Source organism: Zootoca vivipara, chromosome 5, assembly GCF_965207765.1.
Source record: "Zootoca vivipara chromosome 5, rZooViv2.hap1.1, whole genome shotgun sequence".
Classification (NCBI taxonomy): Eukaryota; Metazoa; Chordata; class Lepidosauria; order Squamata; family Lacertidae; genus Zootoca; species Zootoca vivipara.
In genome coordinates, this window is record NC_142588.1 from 42,973,045 (window position 1) to 42,999,548 (window position 26,504).

General features: G+C 41.5%; 1 protein-coding gene across 1 annotated transcript in view; it reads right to left on the reverse strand.

The window, feature by feature from the left end:
• Positions 1 to 428: 428 nt before the first annotated feature.
• Positions 429 to 26,504, reverse strand: part of HTRA1 (HtrA serine peptidase 1) — a 45,421-nt gene continuing 19,345 nt past the window's right edge. Inside the window, exons 2-9 of the mRNA XM_035138717.3 lie at positions 24,048 to 24,147; positions 23,157 to 23,361; positions 8,268 to 8,462; positions 7,002 to 7,034; positions 5,219 to 5,333; positions 4,809 to 4,866; positions 3,441 to 3,536; positions 429 to 1,151 (exon numbers count right to left, since the gene is read on the reverse strand). Coding sequence (XP_034994608.1) covers positions 983 to 1,151; positions 3,441 to 3,536; positions 4,809 to 4,866; positions 5,219 to 5,333; positions 7,002 to 7,034; positions 8,268 to 8,462; positions 23,157 to 23,361; positions 24,048 to 24,147 — 971 coding nt within the window. The 3' untranslated portion in view covers positions 429 to 982. The remainder of the gene's footprint in view (positions 1,152 to 3,440; positions 3,537 to 4,808; positions 4,867 to 5,218; positions 5,334 to 7,001; positions 7,035 to 8,267; positions 8,463 to 23,156; positions 23,362 to 24,047; positions 24,148 to 26,504) is intronic.

Genomic DNA, 26,504 nt, shown 5'->3' on the forward strand with positions numbered 1-26,504 from the left:
AAGGTTCCCATAAATGTGACAAATGTGGTTCTAAAAAATTAACATCAGCCTTTAAGTACAGTGAAGAGAGGTGAGTTTGGAAGTTGTACATAATCCATTTGTATCTGCAAGGATATGTAATGAAATTATGTATCTCTATCTATATGCACGGAAACGGTGTTTCCGTGCGCTGCTCTGGTTCACCAGAAGCGGCTTAGTCATGCTGGCCACATGACCCGGAAGCTGTACGCCAGCTCCCTCGGCCAATAACGCGAGATGAGCGCGCAACCCCAGAGTCAGTCACGACTGGACCTAATGGTCAGGGGTCCCTTTACCTTTACCTATCTATATGCAGTGCCTTGAGTTTGGGATACGGAGGCATTGAAAACATGAAAAAACAACATAGTCTTCCAGAAATGAATTTTCATCAGGGAAAACACAAACAACAATACTGTTGGAAATATTTTAATTAATCTAGGAAAACAAGGATTTTTAAAAAATAAAATAAAAAATCAGCATGGGTTCAGTAAGGAAATATCACTTGGGCTGTGTGTGTACAAGTGAGCATTTCAAACATGTTAGTCATCTGTCACTCATATAAACAGTTGTATTTCCAGGAAAACTAAAGCTACAGGGGGGGGGGAGACCACCAATGCAATGTATGGTTTAGTTGTGGTTTAACTTTGGGAAAGCATTGGTTCAAAGTAGTGATACATTTGCAACGTAGGTGGGATCAGATGTTGACCACAGAAATAACATTAACAAAAGGAGCAGCCTGTAGAGAATACAAAGCATACATAGAGAACAGAAGTATCATCTTGAAGATTGCATTGGTTTTGTACCTCAGAATTACATGAAAATTATTTTATTGGCCAATACAGTTCCACTGAACATGCAGGTTGTTGGTCAAAAGTCTAATGTTTCCTGTACCAGCACAGAGATAATATAAACAGTCCACTGCTTGCTATTAACAGATAACATGAAATCCAGCTCATGTTTCTACTTAAGGGTCAATTTCATCAGGTATCACTGTTAAAATAATGTCTTCATTGCCCCTACGTACTACCAAGCTGAGTGTATTGTCCTTTTTGATAATGTCACTGACATCGTTGGCAGAGAGTATCGGTTGCCCATTGATGCTTATAATCACATCGTTTTCTTTCAGGCCTCCGCTGAAATAGAGAGAGGCGGAAAATAATTACTTCAACTGCAAGAAACATAGCTGCTTTCTGTAACAACCACCCCCAAGATACCAAACCCACAACTCTTAAGCAAGAATACAACAGATCTTTAGCAAAACAGGTGATGAGAGACAGACAGAGAGATAGAGAGACATAGAGAGAGAAGCTATTCAAAAGGACAAATGGCAGGAACATGTTCTGAAAAGCTGGGGCCTTTCTAGATCCTTTTTAGAAAGTTTTGCCTTTCTAGTTCCTTTGTGCTACTGGTACTACACAAAATAGATTTCTTATGCTCTCTAGGTGGTATTGCCTTAGCTCGTCTCCTTACTCTAACCTGTGTGCATTCAATGGTGACAGAAAAATCAAAGTTGAGCTTTTTCAGCAAGAATAAATCCATATATAAAGGTGGATGGTGCTGTTTGAACAGAGATGGCAGAAGAGTCACTGACAGCATTAAGGCAAATGAAGAGCATTCAGCATCTTTCTCCCTGTATCATCCTGCCCCTTCTTGTAGACAAATTCTGGCTCTGAGTTATGGAAACATTAACCCAGCTAGCGGGATGAGACATGATTCAACCCCTAAACATAATCAGTTTATAGCCGTCACGAGCTACTGTCTCATGCAGGGAAATGCCTTACACAAGCACTTCTTTCAGAAGTGTTTCCCCCCTCCACACAAAAGTTCTTGTACAGACTGCCGTTTTATGATGCTTAAGGGGGAACACCAAAGTGAAAGTGAGAAAGTTTTACTTTACTCTCTCTTATTGCAGCTCCATGAAAACAAGCATAGTATGCTGTACAAATAAAAACATTTAAATTGCATGCATTAAATTACTGGTGATTTCAAGCTACTTGTGCAACAACGAGGCACAGAAACCCTCCCCCCTTTTTAAGAAATGAGCATGGGGGCCACAAAGATTCTAAATATGTGCTTATGGGTCAAGAGAAAGGTACTATTCATCATTTATTATTATTATTATTATTATTATTATTATTATTATTAAAATTTCTATACCGCCTTCATCCAAAGATCACAGGGCTGTTTACAATATAAAAACACAAAAAATGCACAACATAATAACAAACAAAAATAATACACACACACACACACACACACACACACACACACACACCGGTTTAAAAGGCCATTGATTGTTTAATTAGCCAAAGGTTCCAGAAGAAGAGAAATGTAATGAAGGTGCCAGGCAAGCATTCCACCACTGGAAAAAAGAGCGCATACCGGCATATTCCAATGGTGGTGACTGTTGCGGCCCAGCGTGGCCACAAGAACAGAGGAGGGAAAGGAATTCAGCCCTGCATGGTCTCTATTGGCCTCAGCCAACATCAGAGGCTGGCAGGATTACCCACCAAATTTGAATGGGTCAACGATGGCCCCAGAGATGTGGGCTGTGCCTTACTGGCAGACCTAGTGAGCACAGTGTCCCAGGAGGCCACCTGCGGGGCATAAAAGCAGGCTGCGCTGCCGAAAGGGCTGTGACCAAGGAGCATTGGATCAAGAGGCTGAGCGTCAAGGACAAGTGTGGATCATTTGCAGGGAAGAGGACCAGGGGAGGCAGAGGAGGAGGCAGAACAGGCAGCAGAGACCACCGTAAACTGGTGTTGCTTTGTCTCTCCCTGCTATGGGACCTGCAAAGAGCTACCGCTCCACCTCATCTTCTTTCCAGTTCAGGTGTGGGCTGCAAGAGGCAGGGGAACAGGAAACCCAAAAGGAGCACTGATCTGCTTTGCAGAGCTCAGTGCTATCAGGGGCCCCGTGAAAATGCTATGCAAATAGTAGCTATAAATTATTATTCTTGTTATACAAGGAACTCCAGCAGCTACAACTTTCACCCTGTTCTAGCAGCGACTGCATGACACAATCCCATGATACTGTAGCCGTACCCAAGTACTGAGTGCAGCAGTGATAAGCGCAACTGCTGGGTCAGCTCCCAGCTTTGGGACAACTGTGGGCTTGCTTTTGTGATCCTCCCATGTGAACCTTTTGCAACTGCATAAGCACAGCAGCTGGGAGAAACAGTCTGTTAGTCTCCCCCGCTCTTCTAAATATTGCACAAGTCTCTAACAAATGGCAAAATGGCAAAAATCATCTTCTAGATTTATGGTATTGGGAAACCAACAGATTTCCTGAAATAGCAGGCAGATGTCATCTGTGGGTAACAACTTTCCTGCCATTAAACAACATAGTTAAAGGCCTGCTAGGTGTTTATCCTTTAAGTGAATAGTGGCAGGTTTTTGAATCAAAGGGGTTCTTTAACTTACGCCTCAGCTGGTGTATCTGGAATTACTTCAATAATATAGGCTCCAGAAATGACGTCAGGGAAGTCTTTATGGCGCTCCTTCAGTTCTTTAGCTTTGCTAGGAAAAACAAACCCAATCAAGTTAAATAAGAAACATATTTCCAGAAAAGCAAAACAACACAACACAGAGGCCACTCTTTTACTTTTGACATAACCTCTACAAATTTCCTAAGTCTAAAGAAAGAAAGAAAAACATGTCACCGCCATTGAGGAACATTATTCTGGATAGAAGTGCAGAATTTTTTTTGCCTTACCAATCTGTTCATTTTGCAATTATACTGGTTTTTGAAATCAGTGTTGCTTTAGATCTAGAAATGTCCTAACCCTTTGAGTTTAAGAAAGCATCTGATGCTTGCAAGTAGAGAATGTTTTCTCCTTTTTTGGGGCAGATTTTGTCAACTCTTTCTATGTCTCTGAATATCAGATTCTAGCTCTTCTGCTAAGTAGCTCTGCTACTTAACAATTGCCAGGGACAAGATGAAAACCATCTGTTCGTTGGCTCTGCAAATTTAAAAAAATGGGCTGCAGTGTATGGCAATGGTAATCCAGAAAAATAAACAAGGGTCCAACCATGTCCTCCCCACCCACAAAATGTAAGTGAACTGAAAAATTAAAATAAATGAAAATCATCCAGAACATGAATGTTGACACATAATGATCCAATAATAAACAAGTGATATGATCAAACATATATGATGTAATTCAAGAGTTTCCAGCTGATCTTTCCCTCAGCAACACCTCAGAGCTGGCAAAACTCTCATTGAAAAGTAATGGATAAAGGGGCAATGCAAACAGGAAATGGTGAAGCAGTAGCAACCATATCCTCAATATGGTTCATTCCTCCTGCCTCAATTGCACTTTTTCTTTGTGCACTCATCAAAGACATTGTATTTAAGAAAGAGGGAGAGAAGGTTTTCTATGGTTTAAGAAAAAAAGATGGAAGTTGTATGGGGAAAACAAAGGAGGGCAGCAATTTGAGGAGTGTGACTCCCCCATAAAAGGTGTCATCCATAAGCGCTAGCTGGGTGGGGAGCCCTGGGTACTCCAGCCCCACAACATTCCCCATGACGGGGCTGGGCACCCACACTTTTTTGAGCTGGGGCCGTGCAAGCCATGGGGTCCTGCACGTCTGATGTCAGCACGCCCACTGACATACATGTGCATATGACATCAGCATGCTGCGGGGTGTGCTGATGTTCGACGCATGTGCGCAGCCCCGAGCCCCCACTGTCCTGGGGCCAAGCCAGTGGGCCTGGTGTCAACAAAGAGTGGCAATTCCAGGCTGGTATATTCCTTGTCCAGAAACATCCACAGTAATTTTTAAACTTACCTAGGAGTAAGAGACATCATGCGTATTCCTATATATTTCTTCTTAGTTACAGCTTTTCCTGTTTTGAGAAGGAAAATGTAGCATTTATTTTGATTTGCCTTTCCCATCTGAACAGGAGACATTCTACCCCAATGAAGCAGAATGTTATGGGAGGTACCACTTCAGAATATAAGCGGGAAGTAGTATTGTTGAACATTATCTCACGTAAACAATATTATGATAAACTAGCACACGAGGGTGAAAGATTTGCTGGTGGGATAATATTTTCCTGAAGTTTGAAGTGCTGTGACTTTTGTATACTGTGTAGAATGGCAGATACGTGTAGGATTGAACTAATTCAATGGAACTTATTCTCATGTAACTGAGTGTGTATAGGACTGAAGGTTTACTTTACCAGTACAGTACAGTACCTTTAGCTTGTCGGTCGTGTGACTCAGTGAGGAATTTTTTAATTTTGTCCGATGGTATTGCAAAGGAAATCCCAGCAGTGACTTTCAGAGTATTAATACCAATCACTTCACCATCCTGCAGTAGTGTGAATAATTAAGGAAGCATGAGCGGCCCAAATAAAGACTGCAGTTTCTATCACAGTTTAACCTGAGCTGCTGACCTTGCGTGCGATCTCTTTGTCATAGCTCCCTGTTCCTAAACTGATCATGAACTGAATGTACCCTGGAAAATTTAATGCCCCCCCTCCCACGCTTTCATTTAGGTGAAAGCATCCTCCACTCTTTTTCTTCCCCACCCGCTTTGAGACTCCCGAGTTCTTATCAGGGGTATGAAAGGACCAGTGTTTAACATCAAGACAATCAAGCACAATGCGACATGCTGCCACGCATACGGCTCCACGTTCGATTCCTGGCATCTTCAAAGTCAGGTAGCAGAGCTGGGACATTACTGCCCAAGAGCTGAGACCGCTGTTGCAAACTAGGACAGACAGTTCTACTCAAGGATACGACTTGGTTATGAGATCAGGCATCGCCCCAGTCTTTTCTAGCTGCAAAAATATGCTCTGCACAACAGCTTGATACTTTCACTTAAACTAACCAAAAAACTTTCCTTCAACTGGTTTCAAGATTTATTTTTCCAACAAGACTTACTCAACATGTTTGCTTTAAGGAACTCTGTTACATTGAAATAAAAAGAAAAAAAGAAAGCAGTCCATAATCGTAGCTGGACTAAATTGAGTTTTATTTTATTTTATTTTTAATCAAAACGGACAGAACCTTACAGGTATTTTGAATGTTTGGTTTTGGAGTAAACAATAGTTCTGTTAAAGGATATGACATAGAAAACTTTCTTTTTAACAATAATAATTTTGCCAAAGCTGCCAAACAGCCTTCAATGGAGGAAAATGTGAAGTCACACCTAAAAAAACTGAAGACTTCAACAATGGCTTCAAGGCAATCCTCAGAGGACTCTATTCTATTTATCTGTAAAACTAGCATGTTAGAAAGAACTAGCTGAACCTCTTCATGTGCCACTATTTATGCAAAACTTTTCACTGCTTCATAGAATGGGGTTTCCAAATCTTGATAATACACTTCAGCAATTTTGTGAAGCCAATCTCTACATTTTCCACCTTGCCAAAACAAAGCAAAGCCAACAGACAGTGTCTTATTCATGGCATTAGAATCCAAGTCTTCCATGTTCTTGTACAGCACAAGCTTTTGAATTGCACACAGTCCACTGGCTATGCAGACAGTGGCACAGAAATATCACAAACTAATACCAAAAGGGTCAGCCTCCCTTTGACCCCCTTGGGTGCTTAATTCTGACTTACACAGAATCATATTGCTAACATGCTGGTAGAGAGAATCATGCAGTAAACATAAGAAACTAACAGACACAGGGAGTCTGCCTTTCAGCCTCTTATATGCCTAGGAAATAGTTTGGGGCAGGGTGGAAATAAGATTCTAAATAATATTATTATTTACTGAGAAAGTACGCAAATATGTTACGCATTACATTCATTTTGAAATATGCACACAGTAAATGTTTTGAATACTGAACTCCAAGAGCATCACACCATTTACCAGCACCAACATTAAAGAATGATTAATGAGTCTGATGTTTGTACAGGCACTTGTTAGCTTTCCTCTACCAATATGGGGGAAAGGGATGGAGAGGCAAGAGAATCAATAGTAAAATCCAAAACATCAGTTAGAAGTGCTATTAGAAAGGAACTCTTACCAGGTTTACTAAAGGTCCTCCGGAGTTTCCATACTGTGAATTTAGAAGGGGGGGAAATGTCTTTAATCTTTCGTTTCCTCCCATTTACAACAGTTCTTTACATTTTGAAATAGAGTTGCTGCACAAAACATTCTGGGAGGGAGGGGTTCACATTCATTTATGCACAGCATTCTCTTATGGAGAGGTTACTATACAAACCTGGTTGGAATAAACTTGATATAGTTTATGTAGCCTAGAATGCCTAAACTTTCTAATGATGGACTAAGGATTAACAGACCCCTCCTGTATTGTTAGGCTGGGGAAAAGAAAACCCTTTACGATCAATATGTGACACTTTGTGGAAAAAATGCACACTGTTTTTAACACATGCAATCTCATGAGAGGAAGGGCACAAAAGCATGAAGCCAAGAACTTGGAGAAGGAACAGGGATTTCAAAGGGGGCTGATATGGAAGGCTTACCAAAGCACACTACAGACCAAACAAACTACCATAGCAGCCAAAATAAAGTTCTCCTGTGTGGAGGTACTTAAATCAGGGGATTCAGTTTTGCCATTCATTGAATAAAACAAGACAGGGAGAACTTTTACCTAGTATTGTTTTATACGAAAGACCACTAAATTTCAATGATAATTTTGATGCTTTCCTTTAAACATCTCTAAAACTTCTGTTTTTTCCAGTAAAGTTCATGGTCACCTTTGCCTCTCTTTTAGTCTAAAAACTGCTAGACACTGATTCATTTATTTGATGGCCTTGCTAACGAAGCTTAGGAAAATATGTCGGTTTTCTTAATTCTGTACACTCCTAGATTACAGGAAGTTAGCCCAACTTTCTGAGAATTAGACTGAGAATTCTCCCTAAGAATTACCTCTTCTCTCAAGGCTAGCAGAAGAAGCACTAAAAGTAGATGTCTTATTAGTCCCCCCCCCAAAAAAAATAGCTTGTCTCTTTAAAAAAGCAAACAAAAGAACAGCAATGTGATATTTTGGCAAACTCTGTGATGGATCTTTAAAGACCTCTGATGAACATTGCCTGCACTTAATAATTCTAAGAGAATTCGGCTAACTATAATAAAAAATATGTCTCTTTAAAGAGCAACCAGAAAGATCACTGCAAATTGCTTCCTTTGCATGTTCCAAGAAACAATTTTGGCCAATCCTAATGCATCAACTTTATAGGAATGAATGACAAGGCAGCAACAGAATCTGGATGTATTTTGAGGTGGGAACCATGAATGCAAGAGAATGGCTTTGTGGAAAGTGACTTACATTGATAATTGCATCCGTTTGGATGTAGTCCATATCAGAGTTTCTAAGTCCCAGTTCTTTGCCTCCCCGTTGGGTGGTGCTAACAATTCCAGTAGTCACGGTATTTTGAAGAGAAAATGGACTTCCAATTGCAACCACAAATTCACCAGGCCGTAACTCTCCTGAACGTCCGAGCAAGAGGACTGGCAACTTCCCCTAAGAATAGAGAGGGCCAAAATAATCATTAGTCAATAGCAACTCAAGCAACTTAAATAGTAACTTGAGCAATGAATCAAGATATAAGCACAGCCAGCTTTCCTCCTATATCAGGTAAATGTAATGGCAACTTCAAACAATTAAAGAATTCAGTAATATTAATGACACTTCTAACTTAGTATTTTAATTTTTGCATTGTATACTGTTTGTCAAGTGGAAGCACAAGAGGAGAAAAATAAAGGGAAGGAGAATAGAAAAGTCCAGGTAGATTCTGGGGTGATGGCAAACTCTAGTGACTGATTAATGAACTGCTTAAGGCAGGGGTGTCAAACTCAAATTCATCGGGGGGCCGCATCAGCAGTTTGCTCACCCTCAAAGGGCCGGTTGTATCTGTAGGACTATGTGTCCACTCTTTATTATTATAAATTATTGTCACTGCATTCAATTATTACTGTTTTTTGTAATAATGTAAGTAATAACTAGCTCTGAAAGCAAAAACATAGTCAGAATAATGGCAAGTAGGTATTCAAATGTACAATTATTGTACAATTTATTGAAAAATGATTTTTGGTAACAGAGTAATTTTTTAAAAAAACATACAAATATTGCCAAACACTGTTTATTACACATATGGCAAACACAAGGCATTAACTTTTTTTTAAACTTTTCTGACTAGATTTTACTCGCTTGCGGGGTTCTTCTCTCCTCTTTTATAATGGGCTAATTCTTGTTTTGTTTTTGGAACCGAGAGGAAATGCCTCTTAGACATTAGCTCCCTCCCTTCTTGGGTTAGAATGGAAAAGGTGGGGGAGGACTGCAGCTGACAAATATTATCCCTCCTTGCCATAGATCGGAGAGTGTATAGATGTGAGATCTTGAGGCCGGCTGCAAAGCGGCTGCTCCCCGTTGTCTCCTAGCTCTCTCGCTCTCCCCCTCAGAGGCTCCCGGCTTGTCCTCCTCCCCTCCCTCCCTCCTTCTCTCCCTCCCTCCCTCCTCTCTCTCCCTCCCTCCCTCCCGCCTTCTTTCCATCCATCCCCGCTTGTTCTCCTCCCCTTTCCCTCTCTTTAAAATTGATTTCAAGGCGCTGCCAGCCCGATAGCAGCTGTTGAGCTCTCCAGAGGGAAAGTGAGCGATCGCTTCCCTGTCAATAGCCTCCCCACTTCTCAAACAGAAAACAATCCTCCGTGAGCTGAAACTGCCAGACCAGCCATCCCTCTCTGGTGCCAGCAGAGATCTCTTTCCCCGTCCCCAGCTCCTCAAGCCCCTTCCTTTGCATCAGCCTGCAACTCCAGCCTTGCCGCCTAACCGGACTTCTCTCGAAAGCAGCGGAAGAAAGGCAGCGGGTGAATGAGCTGATGGTACCCAGCAGCCCAAGGGTTAATCTGCCCGGGTGGGCTCCGGCTGCTTCTGAGAGCCTCCCTCCCTCCCTCCCTGCGTCTCCAGCGGCCACTAACCTTGTTCAATGGCTCAGGAAACGACCCACTCTTGCCGCCGCCATTCATTTCAGGGGGCTTTGCAGGGCGAACTCCCATGGAAATGAATGGCACTTGCGCAGTAGGGTCGATCTCTCTCTCTCTCTCTCTCTGTTCAGCTGGGGGGGGCCAACAGGAACCCCCGGCACTCACGCGGCGGCGGTCTCAGTGGCTTAGGAGCCCTTTGGGCAGCGCGAACACGCTGGCTGCCCTCAGGAGCTCCGTGGCGCGCGCCGTGATGCCTCGCCGGAAGCCCAGCAAAGAGAAATTCTCCCGCTGCAGCTGGACTCCGCCCCCCTGAGCCCTATTGGCTGGCAGAGGGTATGATGCGGCGGCGGGGAGGGGCTGGTGCAGGGGGCCAACTACGCCCCCCTGCAGACGCGGGAGTCGGCCCCAGGCAGCACAGTGCGGCGGCGGCGGTGGCAGTGGCGGCAGCGGGCGGCGGGCGGGCTGCTCAGCGCCCCCTGCATTCTGGCGCTCTAGGCCACATGACGAGGTCTCGCGGGCCGCATGGCGAGGTCTCGCGGGCCGCATTTGGCCCGCGGGCCTTGGGTCTGACACCCGTGGCTTAAGGGGAAGCAAATGCAAAAGGCTCAGTTGCTGGTTCAGCAGTAGCCAAGTACAACCACTGGCTCAGGATATGTTGCTGTCTCAGTAGAAATGCTAAAGGGATGGCACTTCTCCCTTCTTGGAGCCCTGATCATTGCCAAGGGCCCCATCTTTTACAAAAGTCCTTTCCACTGCTGTGCCCATTGATGTGGCTAAAAAAAAAAGCAAAGCAGAAAACTAAGTAAATATCCAGTCATAAAATATTAATCTAATCCTTTTAAACTAATGTATTTCTTGCAGACATCTTTCACGAAAGAATATGTCCATCGCTTTAGAGAGATAAATTAGCATTATTTATAGGCCAGTTCACCCTTAACAGGAACACCCTAAGCATAGCACTTATTGTTAATTTCCAGAAAACTTCTAAAGCAGGGAAATATTATGTTGAGGCACAGAGAAGGGGGGGGCGGATCCTGAAACAAAATGTTTTCTATGATCTGTCTAAAGCGATTCATCTATCAGATCAAACCCTGATAAGTGTAATAGATCTCCTGAGAGCCAGACACATATTTTCATAGCTTCGGGTTATTTTTGGCAAGAAAACGAGCTATATAATAAATAGTTGGTGAGTAATGCAATTATTTGCAGTTGTGCTGAGTCTTCAAGCCTGGGCCAATATTGGTGAAACACTAGTTCAAAGTCAAGAACTGTATGACTTGGCTCAAGATCATCTGTGGGATTCAACATGCCTTCTGGAAAGAGTTAGCCTTCTCTTTCTGGGGTTAAAACAAAATCAGCTGCAAAACTCCCTTCCTCAGCAGATGTTATAAAACACCGTTTTGCAAAGCAGAATGTGTCATGTACAGAGAGTTTCCAGAAGAGACCAAGTTCTGTATCTTTTGTTTAAGGCATTTTAAGGCAGAAATCCTCAAATAAACATGTGTGAGATGCTCATTTGTCAGTTTCCTCTTATTCCTCAACATGGCAATCATCATCAATTTATGTAAGGTAAAGGCGGCCTTCCCTTTTTCTTTTTTCTAAATCCTGTTGAGCTCCTAAAGTTAAATCAAAGAGCACAAATATTGTGACGTCTGGAGTGCTACATGGGGGAAATGCTCATTTGCATTACAAGTGCCTCTTCCATGAACAATAATCAGGAACGCATTTGCATAAACAGCACAGAGTGGTGTAATTTAAGCCTTACCTTTGTAAAGGCTCTTAGAATGGGAATGGATTTTTTAAAAAAAAAGGGGGGGGGCAAAAGGGCCTAAAAATTCAGATTAGGATTAAAACTGTGTGTTGTGTTAGCAAATTAGAGTGTTATTGGTGCTACCCAGAGATATGCATGTGCAGCAGTGGGTTTTTCATTAATGTCTAATTGCCTAAGCAATTAATAGGACTAGCAGCTACGTACCACTTGTTTGGGAAAGGTGGGGAAAGGGGGAATGGTTTGCAAAGGTAATCATTGCTGCAGGTATTGGCAGACATGACTTAATACATTTTGTTCTGCACACATGGTTACCGGTTCAGTGCCAAATTCTGTACACATGATCCCTGTACCAGAAACCCTGTGAACAGAATCCTTTTCTCTAGCAGGAAGAAAGAACAAAGAGGCTTGACTACAAGGCTCAGCCGACTTTCCTTGGCCTTAACTCCACCCCACCCCACCCCAGCCAGGTGTCCTTTGTCCTACCTGGCCAGGTGGCAGGTCATAGGCCAACCCGAGCAGGTGGGTGGCACCTGTTCCAGGTAAGCCTCGTGCGATGTCGCAAACCCCGCCCACCTGAGGGGAAGGGTGAGGACGGAAATTGCCGATGCAGGTCCTAATCCAGTATAAGGTGCATATCCGAAATCCTATTGCAAGTCATAAATGTCTCTTGCTTGCTGGATCAACTCAAAGAGTGGTTAGCATTTTAGAAAGCAATCTACAGTAAAACATGTCAAAGGAATGCTCCCACCTCGTAAAAAAGAATTAACAGCACCTATAAATTCTGAATGACAATGAAAGGGCGACTAAAATGAGCTGAAGCTAAAACAAAGGCAAACTATCACAGTGCTTTTAAAACTCTAATATGAGCCAGTTTGTTGACAACTGATGAACACCAATTTCAAAGAAGGAACTTCATTTGAAGTTATTTATTTAATCCATTAATTTAAGCAGGACCATCAGGTGTGCATAATGTTTTATAGAGGACAACAGAGACACATCCCAGCCTCACGACTGCCTAAATGAAACAGGAAAGCTGTTCAATAAATACATTTTTGAAAACAGTATTACTCTCTCTCTCTTGGATATGGAATAGAATAATTTATTGCGGGGAAGGCCCAGTATTTTGGAAGCTTCGATTATGATTTGCTTTTTAATTTATCTTTATACAATATTCAGGGAAAGGGGAGTAAAGAGTTATTAAAGCAGAGGAGCTAATTAAATGCCTTCCAGCAGCACATAATGAAATGAAAGAAGCCTGGACATGCCTAGATGAAAGAAGCCTGGACATGCCTAGATTTAAGTCTTTCCAAGTGCTTCCCTCCCTCCCTCCCTCCCTCACCATGCTGAGTCACTGACTTAACTATGTAGCCCAGAGCAAACCACAGTCATTGTTTCTCTCCTTTCTGTGCGCCCCCTCCTTCCTTCCTTCCTTCCTTCCTTCCTTCCTTTAATCATCCTATTATCATGTGGCCTCATGTAATGTTCATAAAACACAGAGCCAGCACGTATTATTTCAAATTCTGAAAGTCAAGGCTGATGTTAAAATAATTAGTCTCAAAAGCTTTGCACCCAGCATTTGTGGGCACAGATACCATCACATTTCTCCCAGTGCAAATGTATTTGGGTTACCTGGGTGAGACAAGAGAAGCATTTAGGGACTTAAGCCAGCCATCACTTCTCATTGTGGCAAGGATCTAAGCTAAACAATGCTTTCCACCTAATACTGTACTGTACTGTGCAGGAAGAGAAATAATTGCAAGGTTAGGTTCCCAGCAGCCTGGACAGCAACACTCAAGTAAGTGCAGGATTTTATGTTTGCTGCATAGCAGGATAGTGATGGGGGCATCCACAGTGGATTTGGAAATGTGGTGAGGCAACAGTAAAAGAGATTTCACTTACATCAGCTTCAAAGGGATCCGATTCAATCTAATATAGGTCAAGGCAGACTCTAAAATCTAGTACTAATCTCCTCCCAACCTCCAGTGTAGAAGTCTGCCACATCACTGACTTTGAATAGAAAACTAGCACAGCAAGAAGTATTCTGGGGTAGAATATTTCCCCTTATGTGCTAATTATTTTTCTTGCAGGAGGTACAAGGAAGAAATACAGTCTATTTATCACAACGGGATTCTACAACTTCATTCTGTTGCATGTGGAGATTAGAATCAAGCAAGGTACATTTGTGAATGTGTCAAACTGGCATGGGAACTATCTTCAACAATTTAAGAGCCAAACTAGGTGCAACTTTCAATTCCTTTTGGTGCCTATGGGGACTTCCTCTGAAACACAAATAACTTCTGAAAAGTGACTTATGCCAGGAACATGGGCAGGGAAAGCACAGCACTCCCCACCCCCACCCCCAATATTAATGTTGCCAGTTTGGTTGTAAGAAGTTAATACTTTACTGTGGACGCTTGTGAAGAAAACTGAAATACATTAGGGTCCGCTCCTTAAATTAGTGTGGCTTTAATTTTTATTTGCCTTATACAGCTTGAAAGTTTACAGAAAATTCATAAACAAGAATATAAGACAGCAGAACTCTATAAATCTTATTTTTCTTTTAGAATAATATGGATTCCTCACCCCCTTCCCAAAAAGAATAATTCATACACTGAGCTGACAGTGAATTGCAAAACATGTAGCAGCGGCAACCCTGGGAAATGCCTGAACCAAAGGGCAGCAATCTATTAGCAGAAGTGCTGCCAAAACTCAGGCAGCCCTTACTATATTAAGTCAGGAATGCTTATTTTATTCCTTTACAAGATGCCAAGAAAAACAATATACTTTCCAAAGTCAGTATATTCACAAGCCTGCAATGCGTTCACACGGTCTAGCAGATCAGACCAGCGAAGAAATCCTATACAAAAAGGTAAGATTACACTGTGTTGCCAAAGTGTGACTCACCGAATGAAACATTGATTTGCACCCTCAAACGTGTAAGGGAAATAAGTATCAATTATTTTTTAATAGAAGCAGAAGAGGTGAAATACAGCATCAGCAGGATATCAAATCCATTATGTGATACCGTGAACAAATTTATGGATGAAAGTGGTAAGCAAAGCTCAAGGAGATGAAAGGACAGTAGTGAAGAGGAAAAGAGGAATGTGACGCACACATGCAAGATGACAAACTCACAAAGACAGCAGACGTGTGGGCACCTTGGGATGTAGAGACCTGGGAAATATGGTATTTCTATTTCACAGCGCATATATATATATATATGGCAAGCTGTTTATACAGTGGTACCTCAGGTTAAGAACTTAATTTGTTCCGGAGGTCCGTTCTTAACATGAAACTGTTCTTAACCTGAGGTACCACTTTAGCTAATGGGGCCTCCTGCTGCTGCCATGCCGCCACCGTGCAACCCTGAAGCAAAGTTCTTAACCTGAGGTACTATTTCTGGGTTAGCGGAGTCTGTAACCTGAAGTGTCTGTAACCCGAGGTACCACTGCGCACGCACACACACACATCACTGGGATTCTTCTTCCGGTGTTCCAGTGATGTGGGGAGCTATTTAATGCCTAACAGAGTCTGCATAATTTTTAAAATTCTGTAACTGGAACCATCTTACTGAGCCAGTGCTATGAAGAGGATGCAATGGATTTCGTACAAGGACTTACCTACATTCCTGTTTTCAATAAACTGGAAAGTGAGGGTGATGTATGCAAGAACCAGCTGCTCCTGAACAACTGGGAAACTGCACAACTTATTATCCCTTTTCATTTTAGTGAAGCAAATGGGGCAAGAAGAAAATTCAGAGACAGACAAGCAGATGTGTCAAGCAGATTTAGTGGCAGCCAAAGACAGGTGACACGAGTGAATGTCAGGCCAGGGCCAAGAGTTGAGTTGCTTCCCTTTATTTAAGGCCCATGTGAGGGGGCCTTTGTCCTGCCAGAGATTATTGAACTAGAACTCCCATTTGCTATAGGCCATGCTTGCTGGGGCTGATGGGAGTTGCAGTTTAGCAAAATCTGGCAGGTCACAAATGATTTACAGTTACCTCAGTAGGGTTGCTAGACTCAATAGAGGACAGGACTTCTGTGCCTTTTAATTGCCCTGCTCTCTTTTGAGTCTGGAAACCTTAAAGAGAAACCAGCAAACCCTTTGCTTGGAAATTAAACAAAGGGTCTGCTGGTTTCTCTTTAAGGCAATTAAAGGCACAGAAGTCCTGTCCTCTATTGAGTCCGGCAACCCTATACCTCAGTCATCTGAGGGTCGCTCTCTAAGGGAGCCAGGAACAAATTTTTGGACACCATGCCGTTTGGACAAAGATGTGCATGGTCTTCGCCTTCCCTTGAGTAGTTTTTTGAGTAGTTAGTGGGGCAATTACTGGATTTTCATTGCATGCTTTATTATATTAGTCAAACTCCTGTCTTGGCAATTAAGGGGCAGGAATGGACAGCCAGACCAGTCCTCAGGTGCAAAGAGTCACGACTGAGGCCCCCACACCCAATAATGTAGCTAGTTCCAGTAACCTTTGTTGTTGCTGCTGTATACAATAAAAGTTGTGACAATATTGTAGTTTAATCCAGTATCAGTGCCTGCCTCATTACTGTTGCCACAAACAATCAACCCTTTTGAGTCTTTGGAGGCCTGGTGCTCTAAAACAAGTTGCAGGCTTTCTCCGACCCCAACCAAGCCCAACCCAGGTCATGAACTTGATTCTAGGGCACCAACACTGCTTGAGGCCTACCTGCTTCTGCAGGAAGTGAATGCGAACTTTTGCCCTCCTGATTTCTCTCTCACCCACTGCTTTCCCTTCTATTTGTCTGATCCATTCATGTGGTTTCTCTTCCCCTCTGTAGCACTGCAGTTTCTGTATTTGTGTGGCCAGAGGGGGGGGGGAGTTGGCTATTTTTCTGTGTACACAGCCTGTGTGGAAAGCAGCAAAGCAAGCTGTGTGTTTATGTTAATGGCCAACAGTTCCGAAAAACAAACTGGTTGCATTTCAGAGGTACCTCTTACAAAACATGTGGAAGTGATCTCGACCCTAAAACATATAACCGGACCTCAAAAAGTTTCTTCTCATAAGTTTACCTCTTGGTGGTTTTAAGAGATCTAATGGAGGCAGATTTTTTAAAACAAAAACACATGCTCAGATGGTAATTTTTCTTTTAATTATTAGTAAATTGTGGCAAAAGTCACTAGCTATTTTCAAAACACATCAGAAGACTAAGACCTCCCTAAAAGCAAACCTCAAACAGTGAAATGGCAAAAAAGACTGCCAGGTAGGGAGGTAATTAGGTCTCCTGGCACAGAAGCATCTGCACTCTTCTCCACCAACCTGGTATCCTCCACATGTTTTGGGTTACAGCTCCTTTTATCTCTGGCCATACTGACTCTGGCAGATGGAAATTGTACACCAAAATATCTGGAGGGTACAGGTTGAGGAAGGCTGATTCTACACCATATTGCAGCAGACACTAGATCATGTCACACACAATCACTTTTGCAAATTAATAGACAAACCATCCTCCTTTCAGTAACCAGGCCACCTTACTTCAAAGGTTAGTTCAGAACACTTTGAATTAATAATAAACATTATATGATTTATGGTTGCTTTCAGACATCACAAGAAACTATAGTTATTAAGGGAATGAGCCTAGACAAGCGCTGGACTCCTGCACTCCCACATCTCCTTTGATGAAACTACAAGGAAGTGAACCAAAATGTTCACTTCTGTTTTGAACCCTAAATGGTGGTTAATGTTAACCATGGTTATTGAAACAAGCCAGCTTCATAAACACAAAGTTAATTTGTTTCAGTAAACCACACTTAAGGTTAAACACAGTTTGTTCAGACATAAATGGTGCTTAGTGAAAAATGGGACCATTGCTTCTGATCTTGCAACTGTGCTGAAGAGGGAAGTATATGAGTCCTGATGCTCACATAGGTTCATTCCCATATTTATGAACTAGAATTTATCACTAAGTCTGAATGCACTGGTTGCCCCAGTATCAATCTAGTTAGCTGCATTTTCAAAGTGGGTGAGATTATTCATCTACAACAGATAAGGGCAACTTATGACTCTCTAGATCACGCATGGCCAAACTTGGCCCTCCAGATGTTTTGGGACTACAATTCCCATCATCCCTGACCAATGGTCCTGTTAGCGAGGGATGATAATGTTGGTCTTTGACTCTCTTCAGTTGGCAAGGCCAATAGAGAAATACGATGGGAGTTTTAGTTCAGCAATATCTGGAATGCCACAGGTTCCCTACCACTGGTCTAATAGAGACTTCATAAGCACTGGAAATGAACATGATTGTTTGCACAGTTGGATTTCTTCTTCAAATCAGAGAAGTCAGACCTAAGCAGTGTCCACCAGTATCCTCTCTACGACCCTTGAGAGTTAGAGCTCTGCACATTTCTGGCAACTTCTAAATAGGAAAGAGATGCATTTCTTGCATCCATCCCAATTACCAGGGCTGTGTTATCCAGATAACTACTGGTAATTGGTAAGATGTCCAGGACCTTGTTTTCATAGCTGCCAAGTTTTCCCTTTTCTCGCGAGGAAGCCTATTCAGCATAATGGAAAATCCCTTTAAAAAAGGGATAACTTGGCAGCTATGCTTGTTTTGGACCTAAGAGAGGCAACATTTCTAAGTCCAAGTTGCTGTGTTTTGTATAGTCAAGCTGCCCCAGTGCTTAATAAAAACCACTCACTGTTCAGGAAAGGGGAAGAGTGATCTATGAGGACTTATTGGCTTCTAAGGTGAACACTCCAACTCTATGCTTTCTTCTATGGAAACTTCCATGTGGGAGGTCTGTTCAGTTCCATTTGTTTTGGCTTTCAACCAGTCATCATGTAATCACAATATGTGACCTGCATTCATGATAGGGGTTGTTATTTGTTGTTGTTTTTGGTCCAGTTTATTTTTGCTAAAGGAACAGAAAAACTTTTTTAACCCTTTGGTTATAGTTCCATTAAGTCCTATTTGCACTGCTTGTTAGAATATGTGTTTAGGGTGTGTGTGTGTGTGTGTGTGTGTGAGAGAGAGAGAGAGAGAGAGAGAGAGAGAGAGAGAGAGAGAGAGAGAGAGACTTACGGTATTTGGTCAGAGAGAATCAAAAACTGACCTGAAGCTAGATGGACCAGTTGACTAACTCCCTACAAGACAACTAATGGTTTCACTTTCGCAGCTCCCTTCCTTTCCTTGGGCTTCCCTTATGTTAGTTTTCCAGAAATAATTTTTTTACTTCCCTCCCTAGAGAACAAAGTTAATAAAGAACCTTCACTCTTCAAGATGTCTTCAAATTATCCCATATTACTATGTATCTCCATTTGGTCAGCACAACCTTATGGAAACTGCAGGGGGACATCCCAACAGATCTGTTTCTCATTTGAGCTAAATTCTTTTCCGTGGAAAAATGGGTTAGTGAGTGCAAACCAGTTCATTCTACTGGTGCCTGTAACTCAATACTTTATTTAATTTCTTTTCCTGTTTAGAAAAGCAGCCTGTCCTAAGGCAGAAGTCCATCACTTAAAGGAAAATTGCATGCTTGGGAATGAAAGAACACAGCAGTTTTAGAAATGTCAGTGGTGTGGAATCTTTAGAGTAAGTCGCCTTGTGCTTTTTTCTTTACCGCAGACATTCCATATCCCATGACAGAATTTTTAGTACTCATATTTTCATTATCTGGCGAAAGGAGGAAATATTCCCTTCTGCTTCAGAAATACAGTTAAAATAATCATATAGTCAACAATCATTTTTAAATGCATTAAATACTACTATCAAATTAAATGATAAATAAGCCCATGTGCTATACAAATTAAGCATTTATTTATTTATTTAATGGAAGTGTAAGTGGCAAAATAGCAGGGAAGTGATATTGCAGGTAAGTTTTTACCCTCACTATTCAATTGCCTAATGCTTATAATTAGAAGAGCACTTGTCTAATACTCCCAGTCAGAATCTTTGTTAAACATATTCCTCTTAGTAGGAATAAACTAATTGAACTAATAAACTAACTGAAGAATGCTGCATATAGTGAACGAAGTTTAATAGGCTGCAGGTAATGCACAGAAGTTGAAATGTGCTCAAAAAGCCATATAAAATTACTTGTTTTGAAACTATGTAGATTTTAGTTATGTGTGATGATGTGACTACATACAACTCCCTAGCATGCAGTCCTAAGGTGTCCTGGGGCCACAGGGTTTTGTGAATCTGCTTCTCTGTGGATGGAGCATCCTTGTTGCAGTTGCAGAAACCTCCACAGCTATCCCTCCCCCTCTGGTGCTTTGGAGGATGTGTTTTGGCACAGATTAGCGCAGGGATCAGCAAAAATTTTCAGCAGGGGGCCGGACCATTGTCCCTCAGACCTTGTGAGGGGCCAGACTATATTTTTGGGGGGTGGGGGGAGGAATATGAACAAATTCCTATGCCCCCACAAATAACCCAGAGATGCATTTTGAATGAAAGCACACATTCTACTCATGCTGATTCCCAGACCGTCTGCGGGCCGAATTGAGAAAACGATTGGGCCGGATCTGGCCCCCGGGCCTTAGTTCGCCTACCCATGGATTAGGGGGTTGGAGAGTACACAGTCCCTAAGGCCAACATGCTTACTTTGCTTTCCATTGGGATCAAAGATTTTTTAAAAAATAAGAATAAAAAAAAAGCATAGAAAGTTGGTAGAAATGCTGGTCTTCCACCTTCTGTTCTGCCAGTGCTATTATGATGATGATGATGATGATGATGTAATGAATTTATTTACCACCCTATACCCAGAGGTCTCAGAGCAGTTCACAGAATAAATCTAGCAAGGCTTGGCTTTGGAAGATCCTCTGCTTCACATTTTCCTTTCTCTGCCCCCTTTGGATTGTCCTGCCTCCTTGCATTAGCTAAAATACTGTAACTGAACAGCATTTCACAGGAGCATTTCATCCTTTCCAGAAATAATACATAAAATAATCCAGGAAACAATGCTTAAAAGGAAATTGCTGAACTCAGCTACTGTGTATGCCCATCTGCTTACTTCCTCTGATAATCCTTGCCAAAACTCCAATTTGCAACAGTGTCCACCGCTGTAAACTAAGGAAGCTACACCCACTGTATTCTCAACATAGATACAGTGGTACCTCAGTTTATGAACACAATTGGTTCCGGAAGTCTGTTCATAAACTGAAGCGTTCATAAACTGAAGCAAACTTTCCCATTGAAAGTAATGGAAAGTGAATTAATCCGTTCCAAATGGGTCCGCGGCATTCATAAACCGAAAATTCGTAAACCGAGGTGTTCATAAACTGAGGTTCCACTGTATAACGTGTTCTTAACTCCTCCTGCCCAAACCTCTGGGAAAATGTAAACTAAAAAATATTTCTTTCACTCTTTCTGCTAACTCTCAGTTGCACTGAATCAGCATTCCAGGTCCCTAAAAAGCCGTGGGAGGATAATCCCCATTACCTATGCTGATCACAGCTATCTGAAATGAGCTAATATTTTAAAATATGTGTACAGATTTTTATCATAGATATATGCCCCGACATGAAAATCCTTAATAATACATAAGAAAAGAAAAGCTGGCCTCCCAAACACTCTGTGCAGCATTTCAAAGCTATGCTTCCCCCATGAGGTTCTCTTTGCATATTTAAATAAAACGTTTATGCAGCACAGTAAAAAAAAAAGGGGGGCATCCAGCCAAGTAGGATGGAGCCATGTGATAATGACTGAGCAGTTTAGTAACTGCTGGATCAATAGCCCCAATAGGATGAATAAAGTATTGTGTGTGTGTGTTTTAATTTTCCCAGAGCACTTAGCGATGGAAAACGAAACAGCATTTGTCCCTTTAAATATGCCAAATTGTATAACACAACACACACACACCTGCAGTGCATTAATGGGAGGTTTTGAAATAGCATGAATACAGTGGCAAAGCAAGCTCACCACATGAAAACCAGAGTGCACTCTAGGGCATAAACAAACATTATTCTTGCTACGTTTTTCGGACAGAAATCAAACACACGCCAGGAGTTGTTTTCCAAAGAACTTGAGTTATGTCTTAATTGTGCTTTCCCCTTCCAAGGCCGCAGTACTGAATTAGGGCACATCTGCACAGTAACAGCCTGTGTTCCCAGCTGGACTCTGTAGCGCACATGAATGGGAGGAAGCATCGCCCTGGAAAAGGCAAGTACCTTTTGCCCCAGGGTGACCCCATGTTAAGAAGGCAGCCATGCAGAATTAACAGCCTGCTTTGACACCGCAAAAATAATTTGCCAGCCATATTGACCTATCTTTGTATGTGGGCTTGAAGAGTGCGTGGTAGGAGTATATTCAGGTCCAAACACAAGAAAGGTTCAGCCGTGGCATTAGGCCAACCTACCGCATGTCGTTGGACTGCATCACTCATCGTCTCATCAGCCCTAGATAGCATCTCTGCATTCTTTATTCAGAGCACTGCCATGTCAAAGAGTAGCAGACATTGGAAGTAGATATTGAAAATACATGAGCCCTATTCTGGTGGGCTGCACATATGTATGCAGGAGTGGGGATGAGCTCACTAACCTTTGCCCCTTTGCTCTCTGCAACTTGGAGGGTAGAGTGAGGACTCATTATTTAGAACACAATTCAGCAGAGTTCTACATCACAGAGGAATTCTTCAGAAGTAGAGGAGGCTCCCTGTTTCAGACTTTGCCCTCCTAACCTGTGGTGGGCAGCAGGCATGGCGACATGGGGGCAGAGCTTGGCTTGCTCATTCCTATTCTGCTCATGTGCAGCCTTTGCACACAAGCAGCAGGTCCAAGCATGGCTGTAGAAACACGTGACTGTATGTCAACATGTGCATGGCAATACTTAATCAATGTCAACTGTGTGTATTTCTATCACAGCCAATCATTGCCTCTCTTTCTAGATGGGTAATAATGGGTAATGGTGCAGCAATAAATCTCCTAGCACACTTGCAAAGCTATGGTAATCAGGGTCCAGAATGGTTGCAAATTGGTTGGAGACTGCTGGCTGAGATCCCTGCATTGCAGGGGGTTGGACCCTCAGGGTCCCTTCCAACTTTACAATTCTATGATTCAAATAACTGGTTCTGGCATTTATATCAGCTCCTCATATTATGGCTAAGTTGCTCTTACATGCTTGCAGAATCATACAAAATGGGGATTTTTTAAAAAAATGCAGTGCTTTTTTTAAAGTCTTGCTGAACAACTTTGCCAGTTTGCAGCCCTACAAAGTTTAGACCCTTTTGATGACATACTGCATCACTCTCACAGTTGAATTTTAAAATGACTACAAATCAAAATGTATTGAATCCGTTGCTATACTGACATCCTAAGTATCTTGATATGGTTGAAAGTTTTATTTAAACTTGATTCAACTATATATTTGGCATGTAAATATATTCACACTTCTTTCCAAGTCCATTGTTTGCTATAAATCTGTTTTTTTCATGTAAGAATATATCAATATCAATCAAACAGCAGATGCATAAGTAATCCCTTGCTCATCATTGACTTACCGCAGTGTCTATTTTTATTAGCGCAATATCTGCTTTCTCGTCAATATCTTTAATTTTAGCTTCACGTGTTTCACCATTCTTCAGTTCCACTTTTACTCTGTTCTTGTTGGTAACCACATGGGCATTCGTAACTATCAGTCCATCTTCGGAAACAATAAACCCTGAGCCACTGGCAACAGGAACTTCCCTCTTTGAAAAAGGCAGTCTAAAAGACATGGAATTTCAAGATCAAGAAGCAAAGCAGTTTCTGAAGAGAGCAAAGACAATCTGCTTCTATGACCACTACACACGATTATGATATATTTGGTTCATGATACCTTAGAATATGACACATAAAGGACTTTCACAACACATACAGGTGAAACTCGGAAATTTAGAATATCGTCGAAAAGTGCATTTATTTATTTATTGGTGAAACCAATATATGAGATAGATGCATGACATGCAAAGCAAGATATGTCAAGCCTTTATTTGTTGTAATTGTAATTATTTCTCATTAGGCGGGTCAATTATAAATGGAATGTAATTACCGTATGAAATGTAATAGTGATGTTTATTTTTGTATTATTGTATCTATTTGTTTTATTACTGTGGAATTTCCAAAAGAAAGCATTTGTAAAAATTAAAAGAAAATAATAATAAGTTGCATAACTGAAATAAATGCACTTTTCGGCGATATTCTAATTTTCCAAATTTCACCTGTATATTAATGCATTAACTTTTTTTAAAAAAAGCTGGTCATTAAGAAAATAATGGTATGCTATACTATTCATACATTACACATAATGTTATATTCATAAACAACATTTAAATATATCAGTGTTTTTCACAACAGCACACAAAACCCATAAAGTCACCCGTTAAATAATAAAACTTGGATTTCTTGTTTACTTGCGAAACAATTCAATGTGAACCACAGCCGGTGCAATCTTCTCTACCACATCTGCAATAAAGTTGTATTTGTGCCGCAAGCTATTCGGATCTTCCTGGCCTGAGGAATGAAAAATAAAACACTTGTCATAATTCATCAATGTCAGCAGTAAAGAGTTGCAAAATACTCATATTAAAAACAGAGTTGATATCTATGAAAAACATTTCTTAAAAAAACAGTCTGAGAGCTCACAGCAAGACTGTTGTTGAGATTACTTTTAATTAATAAAATTGCAAGGGTGGGGGGAACTTGCTCCAATAAAAACACTGGGTATCATTATATTACAAAAAAGATTACTCAGTTTTAGCATCCTCATATTTATCAAATGAGTCACCACACCCCTAAGGCTGCCACAAGGCAGGGCATTTTCACATATAACCATACCATAAACATCCTTACCTACATAGCAGAGCCGGGCACAACTGTGCCACTTATCTCATCTCTATTATGTGCTCTTCTCACAAATGCCAGGTAAGAACTACCGGTATATATCATCTAATATAGTAGCATCACAGTTTCAGCAGAGGCTCCTTTTAGTTACTCTAACAAAATATATATTTAACACACTGCTAAAATTATGTATAATTAGCTTCTTGAGTTAACAAATGTTGGTTTGGCTTACTAGCCAGTCACTATTTGTGACAACAATGAGCCCTTCCATAGGTCACTCTGGCATGTACAGAGGGCTTGAAAGAGATTAAGAATCCTCTCTCCTTTGTATGAAGAAAGTAAGAAACAGTGGCACTCCCACCTGCTGCTGTTTCCTACCTGCTTGCAGACTTCAGCACAAACCTCTGAGTAGAAATCTGCATTGTGCCGGGTGTCCTGCTAGAAACAGGGTTGGGTACACTCACCTCTAGGGAGTGGTTATTATGGGAATGGCCCATAATAGCATTCTAAGTTCACTTCAGTAAAACAATATTTACAGGACCTGAACATAAAACCACACATTAGTCAGACCTCCCAGGTGCCCTAACAATTGCATTTTATAACTCAAGCTCAATTCAATTAACTTTCCTGCCTCCCATCAGCCGCTACTGATGGCCCAGATCCTTCTGGCCACCACTCTTCATGATTCTGCTCTGTTTTTCTTATAACTGACAGGTGTGTCTCATTTCTAGGAATACCTCCACAATAGCCTGCCAAAATATTTAGCAATAGACTTTCCCTGGACCGAAATTATTGATCCAAAAACCAATGACAGTAATTTTTCTAACTGGGGCATGAGCTATAACAAAGCCATAATCCCATAAACTGCAAAAACAAAAACAAAAAACAACTGAAAAACATTAAGAAAAGACTACACAGGTATAAGGTGTCAGTGCTAGTTTCAGGCTTCAATTCATCAAAGTACTGTTGTGAGTTGTGGGGTAGGTTAAGCTGTATGAATCCCTTCTAGTTCTTGGATCTAGCAAGGGTTAAAATCTAATGGTATATTCCATTGTTGAATTAGCCAGGCAAGGGCAAGGTATGGATAGTCTGACAAAGGAAGCTGCTCTGTGCTAGAGGGGAAATGGGTAGGGTGGGCCCTCTCCCTGCTCCCCTGAGTACTGAGAAAGTCAATAGCCAAAGCTGTGTGAGAGAGTTGCTAGAAGCACACAGAAGCCAGAGAGTTTGTGCCATGCTTGATTTTTGCTTGAATCCAAGGCTGTAACTAAGGGAGAAACAAGACCTTCTGGGGTTGTTAAAGCTGTGAGCATTAACCATTGTAGGTTCAGGTTGTATTTATGTATAAATAAACCAGATATCATAAAGACACCATGGTCTCCACTGCCCCTCATTCCAAAGAAACTGAACCCTGAGTAAGTGCCTGGAACCCCTGGAATCCTGCACTGCTTGGAGATTGGGGTGGCATGCAACAGTGATGCTGTCCAACCTGTGCCAGAACAATTAAGCCACCAAATCCTGAAGAAAATGCAATTGCTTTGACAATTGTTTATAAAACTCTCATCTTGTATGTTGTTATAAAGTTACATTTACTGCAAAAAAGGAGAGACAGAAATACTATTTATAATCAAATAGTGTTACTTTCTGTCTTTTTGTAGCAAATGAAACTTTAGCACAACATAAACAATTATCCTTTTTTTAGATCTATCCAATTTTTATCTATTTGCAACATGAATGCATGGCTCTTCAGAGTAATCATTCTCCTTGGAAGGAGAGGCAGACCTCACTGCTGTGCTCCATGAAAATTCCTCTCGTCTTACTTTAAGAAATGGCAACTGCGGTGGAACAAAAACCATGCGATTTCTAAGTAACAGCAGGCAAGAGATACCTAGCTATGGTTAGAAACGACACACCATCACTTCATAATTCATTTAATGACTGGGGGGAAGGGGGGGACAGGTGGGGAACCAGATCTCCCAGCATTTACTTAACTCTCTGAAGTGTCACATAAGTTTAAATCACTGTCTGGG